Raw genomic sequence first — 9162 nt, 5'->3', positions numbered from 1 at the left:
ACCGACCCCAACGAACACGTCACCTCTTACACATTTGCCATCAAGGGTAACGATTTAGAAGATGACGAAATCGAATATGTGTTGTTGAAAATATTCGGAGAGACCCTCTCGAAGGGAGCAATGATTTGGTATCACAATCTGCCACCGAATTCCATCGACTCATTTGCCATGCTAGTAGATTCTTTTGTGAAGGCACACGTCGGTGCCATAAAAGTCGCAACAAGGAAATCAGACCTTTTCAAAGTAAAACAAAGGGATAATGAAATGCTGAGGGAGTTCGTGTCCCGATTTTAAATGGAACGCATGGAGTTTCCACCGGTCACAGACGATTGGGCCGTTCAAGCTTTCATGCAAGGGTTGAACGAGCGAAGTTTGATAGCATCGCGTCGGCTGAAACAAAATTTGATCGAATATCCAGCTGTAACTTGGGAAGATGTGCACAATCGATATCAGTCAAAAATCAGGGTCGAAGACGACCAATTAGGAGCTCCTTCCGGATCAGTACATCCAAACAGGTCAGTTATTAAAAACTAGAGGGACATCGACAGAGAGCCAAGGTCGAACAGAGACCGATATCAACCATACATCACAAATCGAAGGAATGATAGTTCGGGACGCAATTCCGTACGAAATAATCGAAGAAGTGATCGAGGATAGAATTTTCGGGGACTTATGAGCAAAAGTGGTTTCGACAAATATGCCGATCTTATAGAGGCACCTCGATTATCGGAATATAACTTTAGCATCAATACATCGGGCATTGTATCGGCAATCGGAAGGATCAAGGATATTATGTGGCCCAGACCCATGCAAACCGATCCTTCCCAAAGAAACCTAAATTCAATGTGCAAATATCATGGCACACATGGCCACAAGACCGAGAATTACAGACAATTAAGGGAGGAGGTAGCCCGTCTATTCAATGAGGGCCACTTTGAGAGTTCCTCAGCGATCGAGCTAAGAACCATTTCAAAGAGAGAGACGCCAACAGAAAAAATGAATAGGAGGAACCTTAACATATCATTCATATGATCGTCGGTGGGGTCGACACTCCACAGGAACCCATACTCAAACGCACAAAGATACCGATCACTAGAGAAAAATGAACCCGAGATTATGTGCCCGAAGACACTTTATCATTCAATAACGAAGAAGCCGAAGGCATCTCTCAGCCCCACAACGACGCTCTGGTAATTTCTATCTTATTAAATAAAGTTCAAGTTAAGCGTGTTTTAGTGGATCCAGGTAGCTCTGCGAATATCATCCGATCGAGGGTCGTGGAGCAGCTCGGTCTGCAAAATAAAGTCGTACCCACGGCTCGGGTCTTAAACGGCTTCAACATGGCCAGTAAAACAACTAAATGGGAGATTATTCTACCGGTAAACGTGGCTGAGACCATCCAAAATACCAAGTTCCACGTAATCGAGGGCGACATGAGATACAATGCCCTACTAGGAAGGCCTTGGATCCACAATATGAGGGCGATACCTTCGACTCTCCACAAAGTAATAAAATTTCCGACGTCGGACGGTGTAAAAACAGTATACGGGGAGCAGCATGCTGCGAAGGAAATATTTGTGGTTGATGAGGTAACGCCGATATCGACACTATCAACCTCGGAAAGGTCAAGCATCAAAGGTAAATGAGAAGTTAAATAGCAATCACAGCCGCCAGCCTCGACCGAATCGGGGAAGCAGGAAATAGAAGAAGAGGAGGAGGATTTTCTGACCCCTCGAACTTTTATCATTCCCGAAGATTCAAACGCCACCAAATCAATGGTCGAAGAGCTGGAACAGTTTATATTGATCGAGCATCTGCCCGAGAGAAAGGTATACCTGGGAACGGGATTGACCCCCGAAGTTAGGAAAAAACTTATTCAATTTCTTATTGATAACATAGATTGTGTTGCTTCATCCCATTTAGACATGACAGGGATCCCACCATCGATAACAACGCACCGGCTGAGCCTGGACCCTAGGTTCAAACCAGTGAAACAAAAAAGAATACCCCAGTCCGAGGTAAAGCACGCATTCGTAAAGGACGAGGTAACTAAACTTCTCAAAATATGGTCGATTCGGGAAGTAAAATATCCTGAATGGTTAGCCAATGTAGTTGTAGTCCCTAAAAAGGGAACAAACTTAGAATGTGTGCAGATTATAAGGATTTAAACAAGGCATGCCCCAAAGATTCTTTTCCACTGCCTAACATCGATCGCATGATCGATGCCATGGCCGGCCACGAGATCCTTACTTTCTCGATGCCTATTCCGGGTACAATCAAATTCAAGTGAACCCGGAGGACCGAGAAAATACTTAATTTATCGAGAAAAGACTTCATTTATCACCAAGTATGGAATATACTGTTATAATGTAATGCCCTTCGGGCTAAAAAATGCAGGAGCTACTTACCAACACCTGGTAAATAAAATGTTCGAAGAACAAATAGGTAAGTCAAAGGAAGTTTATATTGATGACATGCTTGTTAAGTCCCTGCGCGCAGAGGACCATTTGACTCATTTGCAGGAGACATTCGATATTTTAAGGAAATAAAACATGAAGCTCAACCCCGAGAAATGTGCTTTCGGGATTGGTTCGAGCAAGTTCCTTGGCTTCATGGTATCGAATCGGGGAATCGAGATCAACCCCGATAAGATCAAGGCCATCGAAGATATCGCCGTTGTGGATAGTGTAAAAGTCGTGCAGAAGCTAATCGGACGGATTGCCGCCTTAGGCCGATTCATTTCGAGGTCGTCGGATCGAAGCCACAGATTCTTCTCTCTACTCAAAAAGAAGAACGATTTCGCCTGGACCCCGAAATGCCAACATGCATTAGAAGAATTGAAGCGATACTTGTCAAGCCCACCACTGCTTCACATAACGAAGGGAGATGAGAAACTTTACTTATACTTAGCGGTATCGAAAATCACGGTAAGTGGCGTACTAGTTCGAGAAGAGCAAGGTACGCAATTTTCTGTTTATTATGTAAGTCGAACCTTAGGAGAAGCAGAAACTAGATATCCACACTTAGAGAAATTGGCACTTCCACTGATAAGCACCTCTAGAAAGTTAAGATCATACTTTCAATGTCACCCCATATGCGTGTTAACCACCTACCCACTTCATAATATTTTGCACAAGCCCGAACTATCGGGCCGATTGGCCAAATGGGCCGTCGAACTCAGTGGGTACGATATCGAATATCAACCCCGTACAACCATCAAGTCTCAAATTTTAGCAGACTTCATGGCCTATTTCACGCCAACCCTCGTACCCGAAGTTGAAAAAGAACTCTTGATAAAATCGGGTACATCATCGGGGGTTTGGACCCTCTTCACAAATGGTGCTTCGAATGTGAAGGGTTCCGGGCTTGGCATCATTTTGAAACCCCCCACGGGTGGCATTATTAGGCAATCTATCAAAACTTCTAGGTTGACTAACAATGAGGCCGAGTACGAGGCCATGATTGCAGGTCTCGATCTAGCTAAAAGCTTGGGAGCAGAAGTCATTGAAGCCAAATGTGACTCTTTACTGGTGGTGAACCAAGTAAACAAAACCTTCGAAGTTCGAGAGGATAGAATGCAAAGATATTTGGATAAACTACAGGTAACTTTGCACCGTTTCAAAAAATGGACTTTACAGCATGTGCCTCGAGAAAAAAACAGTGAGGCCGATGCACTCTCGAATTTGGGGTCATCGGTCGAGAGAGAACAGATCAAATCGGGGACTGTCGTTCAACTATCGGGATCTGTAATCGAGGAGGGGCATGCCGAGATAAATTCTACAAGCTTAACCTGGGATTGGAGGAATAAGTATATTGAATACTTGAAGAACAGAAAACTCCCATCGAACCCTAAAGAATCGAGGGGCCTACAAAACCAAAGCTGCTCGATTCCTGTTGGCTGAAGATAGAACATTATACAGAAGGACATTCGATGGACCATTGGCAGTATGTTTAGGACCAGGAGACACCGATTATATTTTACGAGAGGTACATGAAGGCACTTGTGGGAATCACTTCGGCACTGAATCATTAATTCACAAAATCATTAGAGCAGGATACTACTGGGATAGCATGAAAAAAGACACTAAGGAGTTTGTTTGAAAATGTGATAAATGCCAAAGGTTAGCATCGATGATCCATCAGCCCGGAGAATGACTTCATTCAGTCCTATCCCCATGGCCATTCATGAAATGGGGGATGGATATCATCGGCCCTCTACCATCGGCCCCAGGTAAAGCTAAGTTCATTTTGTTTATGACTGACTATTTTTCTAAATGGGTTGAAGCACAGGCGTTCGAGAAAGTAAGAGAAAAAGAAGTTATAGACTTCATCTGGGATCACATCGTGTGTCGATTTGGGATACCCGCAGAAATAGTATGTGATAATGGTAAGCAATTTATCAACAGTAAAGTGATAAAATTTCTCGAAGACCATAAAATAAAAAAGGATATTGTCAACACCGTATCACCCTTGTGGGAACGGACAGGCCAAATCGACAAACAAGACTATCATCCAAAACCTGAAGAAAAGGTTGAACGAAGCTAAAGGGAAATGGAGAGAAATTCTGCCCGAAGTCCTTTGGGCATATAGAACAATATCGAAGTCCAGTACAGGGGCAACTCCGTTTTCCTTAGTGTATGGTTTCGAAGCATTAATTCAAATCGAAGTCGGAGAACCCAGCGCAAGGTTTCGACATACATCGGAGGAATCAAACTACGAGGCTATGAGTACTAGCCTCGAATTATTAGATGAAAAAAGAGAAGCGGCACTTGTTCGAATGGATGTGCAAAAGCAACGAATCAAAAGGTACTATAATAGAAGAACCAACCTCCGCCACTTCAGGATCGGAAACTTAGTCCTAAGGAAGGTCACCACCAACACTCGAGATCCTAATGAAGGGAAGCTCGGCCCGAATTGGGAAGGACCCTATCAAGTCCTCAATATAGTCAGAAGAGGGTCTTATAAACTCGACACGATAGATGGCGAACCATTACCAAACAACTGGAACATATCACTTCTCAAACGATATTATTATTAAGGTATGATTTTCTCCCTTCTTTCGCCTATATATATTTGACGCTAACTCATTGCAGGAGTTCGACCAAAGACATCGATACCTTAGGTTTTAAAGTACACGTTGCACTCTTTTTTCCCTTAGATCGGTTTTTATCCCAATCGGGTTTTTCCGGCAAGGTTTTTAACGAGACAACAACTGTGTGCTACATGAGGACAATTCAATAGTATCCAAGGCTTCTTTACAATCAACCTCAAATACTGGGGGGCTTTACCATCGAATAAATCGAGTTCGATACAAGAAAGTTATTTCATACCAAAGTCATGTCAAACAGGGTCTCGATAGGGAAAAGTGTAAGGACCAAATGGTCAAAACGAACCATGCCCGCATAGTTTTGCTTGAGCCCTGGCACAAAATACGAATACATGTATAATGACCTCTTTACCGATAACTCATATTTTGAAATTTTCATTCTGCTTCATGATTCAAACAGGCTTAAGGGTCGACCACTACCGAAGGAGTTGTGAAAAACATACACCATAAAGCCTACGGGCTACAATACTTCGAGTTTGAGTTCGAGCAATCACTCACTCGACTATTAAGCCTAAGGGCTATCTTACTTCGAGTTCGAGCAATCACACACTTGACCATAAAGCCTACCGGCTACAATACTTCGAGTTCGAGTTCGAGTTCGAGCAATCACTCACTCGACTATTAAGCCTAAGGGCTATCTTACTTCGAGTTCGAGCAATCACTTACTTGACTATTAAGCTTAAGGGCTATCTTACTTCGAGTTCGAGCAATCGCTTACTCGACTATTAAGCCTAAGGGCTATCTTACTTCGAGTTCGAACAATCAGTCACTCGACTATTGAGCCTAAGGGCTATCTTACTTCGAGTTCGAGCAATCACTCACTCGACTATTTAGCCTAAGGGCTATCTTACTTCGAGTTCGAACAATCACTCGCTCGACTATTAAGCCTAAGGGCTATCTTACTTCGAGTTTGAGCAATCACTCACTCGACTATTAAGCCTAAGGGCTATCTTACTTCGAGTTTGAGAAATCACTCACTCGACCATAAAGCCTACGCGCTACAATACTTCGAGTTTGAGTTCGAGCAATCACTCACTTGACTATTAAGCCTAAGGGCTATCTTACTTCGAGTTCGAGCAATCGCTCACTCGACCATAAAAGCCTACGGGCTACAATACTTCGATTTTGAGTTCGAGCAATCACTCACTCGACTATTAAGCCTAAGGGCTATCTTACTTCGAGTTCGAGCAATCACTCACTCGACCATAGAAGCCTACGGGCTACAATACTTTGAGTTTGAGTTCGAGCAATCACTCACTCGATTATTAAGCCTAAGGGCTATCTTACTTCGAGTTCGAGCAATTGCTCACTCGACCATAAAGCCTAAGGGCTACTTTACTTAACGTTCGAGCGAACACTCACTCAACTATTAAGCCTAAGGACCAATATGTTACAACAAGATTCGAAAATTACCCATTATTTGATAAAAACCTAAGGGTTTATTCTATTCTAAGTTCAAAACATACTCGAACTTAGTTATAAAAATCAGTGCGGTCATGGTGTCGTTCAAGCTATCCGAAATCTCGAACATATTATTGAACTCGGGGACTCACCCTTTTATGTCTAAAAAACCTAAGGGTTTTGTTCTAAGTTCGAACTAGTAGTCGCTCGATTACAGAGGCTGCAACAACAAAATTTTTACAAGGCAAAAGCACAAAACATGTTTTGAGCATAAAATTGAGAAGGCATTCAAAATAAGTTTTTCTATTATATATTGATAAAAAAGGTTATGTACAAGAGACCGATCAAGGCCTTTCAAAAAAGGAAACTAAGTCCTAACTACGGCCGGTTTTCGACCTCTTATTCGGAAGCAACTTCTTCTTCAGGCCCCTCATCGGATCCGCCTCGACTGTCTTCTTCATCATCATCTTCGTCATCAAAGGAGGCAAGATGCCTGGCTTCAGCCTCAAGCACCTTGTCTCGGGCTATCTCCTCGAAAAGGTCAAAACCTCGAGTATGGATTTCCTCGAAGGTCTCCCTCCGGGATTGGCACTTTGCCGAGTCTATGATCCATTGCTCTCGGTCAGAAGCTTCCCTTAGCTGCATTTGAGCAGCCTCAACATCATCCCGGTACATAGCAATGGACTTGTCCGCCATGACTTTTGTCCTCTCGATCTCCGCCTTGGCCTTAGCAAGCTCGGTTTCGAGCTCCTCGATCCTCTTGGCTTGGACCGAACTTTTTTGTTTGACGCCCCGAAGTTGAACCTCGGCCGATAATAGTTTGGCCAAGGTAGCTTCTTTTTCTGCAGCCAGGCGATCCATGGTCTCCCTCCACCGATCACACTCGGCCTTGACCTGATTAACTTCTCCCAGAAGCAACCCGATCTTTTCAACCTTTTGTTGCAGCTGAGATAACGAAGTGTTAACCTCCACAGTTGGGTCGAGTATGTACTCTATCAAAAGGATGCTCACCTGTTTATCTAGCCCGACCTCTTCCTCACGAGCCTTGGCCGAATCCGCTTGAAGGTCCTTTATAGTCTCATTCTTTTGGCCGCAAAGAAGCTTCAGAGCATTCCTCTCCTCCGAGACCTTTTGGAGCTCGGTCTCACACTGGCTGAGATCAGCTCGAAACTTGGCAAGGACCAACACAAAAAGGGAAAATGCAAGTCAGATTTAGAAGAGAGTAAAGAAACAAAGTACAGCAAATAGATTATTACCCGAGATATGAGACGTTGGGTCTCTTCTAGAAGAATAGAAGCGTCACTAATATTAGAGGCATCATCGACTCCAGTAAAGCAATCCCGAAAGGGATCCCCTACACTAGAGCCTTCGCCCATATCAGGGGTCTTCAACTCTCAAGCTTCCCTTAACGCCTTCTCAGAAAAAGTCGGAGGAGAAGGCAAGTGACCTGTTGTCATGGTCCCGAGCAAGTCGCTCGAGACGCTCTGATCGATCTTCGGGGTCTCAGAACCGTCCCCGTCCGGTGTAGTCGTAGATGGCTGAGAAACGATCTCAACCTCTGGTAATTCGGTACCCTCACCCGATTTCTTTTTGGAAGCCTCCTCGACATGAGGCTTGATTTTAGCAGTAACCGTCGGCTCAGAAGGTTTGGAAACCTCGATGGCTTTCCTAGGTCGGATCGTCAGTGCCGAGGCATTTTCCTCTTCTTCCTCTTTTTTTTTTCTCAGTCTTTGGACCGAGTCCATCGTAAGGGCGATTACATTTCTCCTCACCCTTCGAGGTTTGCGCTTGGGGTACTCGGACTGCGAGGCAGTTTTCCTCTTCTTATCTTCACCTGGTTTCGAAACCGGGGACTTGGTTCCTTCCTCAACACTTGAAGGCCTCAAAATGGCATCCTTGGTCAGGCCTGCATAAAAGAAAGTTAGTGACGAATGAAGTGTAAAGAGTGTTTTAAAAAACGTGAAAAAGGAGGCCCTTACCATGATTCTTGGCCTCCCATCTGCCTTTTGCCAAATCATGACATACGCGTTCTGCATAAGTGGAAGTCAAGGCTAACTTCTGAACCCAATCTTCGAGGTCAGGCACCGCTTGAGGCATCCAAGGAATAGCTGCATATCGAAAGGGGTATCAGACGAAGTCGAAGAAGGTACGAAGAATAAAGTTTAAAATATCACTTACGGTGAAAGTTCCACTCCTCAGGGAACGACATCTTCTATTTCGGAATAATGTCACGGGTCCTCACCCGTACAAAATGGCCCATCCAATACATAGGACTAGAATCCCTAGGAATATACTTAAGTTTGTGGGTGATAATATACTTACCTGTGGCAGCATTGAATATTTTGACATCAATACCTAGTTCGTGGCCCGTACTAACTGTCTCTTTGGATTTTTTTTATGTTATTTTCTTATTTTTTGAGAACGACACTGTGTACCAGACCGTTATCTCGTGGAGCTAGCCTTGATGATTGGTTGTCAGATGTGTGGTCCGTTGGCGTGCATGCAGTTTCTTGATTGGCAAAATTCTTGTAGTTGCATGTGTTAGATGTGTGTCCTACCCTACCACATGCTTTGCATAAAAAATGATCTGCTTCATAATGAATTTTTTGTTACCTATTTGGACAGTTTGTTCCACCGGTTCATTAACCGGCAAT

At 43.8% G+C, this 9162-nt stretch overlaps 1 protein-coding gene across 1 annotated transcript; it reads right to left on the bottom strand.

Annotated features, from left to right (window-relative positions):
* Positions 1 to 6907: 6907 nt before the first annotated feature.
* On the bottom strand, positions 6908 to 7884 carry LOC138898352 (uncharacterized). Its single transcript, XM_070184411.1, has 2 exons — positions 7765 to 7884; positions 6908 to 7678 (listed from the first exon to the last, which is right to left on the bottom strand). Exons 1-2 carry the CDS (start codon positions 7882 to 7884, stop codon positions 6908 to 6910), a joined length of 891 nt encoding a protein of 296 aa, XP_070040512.1.
* Between the last annotated feature and the right edge of the window lie 1278 nt (positions 7885 to 9162).

This window comes from Nicotiana tomentosiformis, chromosome 9 (assembly GCF_000390325.3).
Source record: "Nicotiana tomentosiformis chromosome 9, ASM39032v3, whole genome shotgun sequence".
NCBI lineage: Eukaryota > Viridiplantae > Streptophyta > Magnoliopsida > Solanales > Solanaceae > Nicotiana > Nicotiana tomentosiformis.
The sequence above is the reverse complement of the archived record's forward strand: the minus strand, read 5'-3'. Positions and strand labels throughout refer to the sequence as shown.

What these genes read in the sequence shown, in the direction of transcription:
- LOC138898352 (XM_070184411.1), bottom strand. Translation starts at nt 7,884, where the DNA reads ATGGGCGAAGGCTCTAGTGTAGGGGATCCCTTTCGGGATTGCTTTACT. An exon ending in CCCAACGTCTCATATCTCGG is followed by an intron (nt 7,679 to 7,764) that starts GTAATAATCTAT and finishes GTCCTTGCCAAG; the next exon opens with TTTCGAGCTGATCTCAGCCA.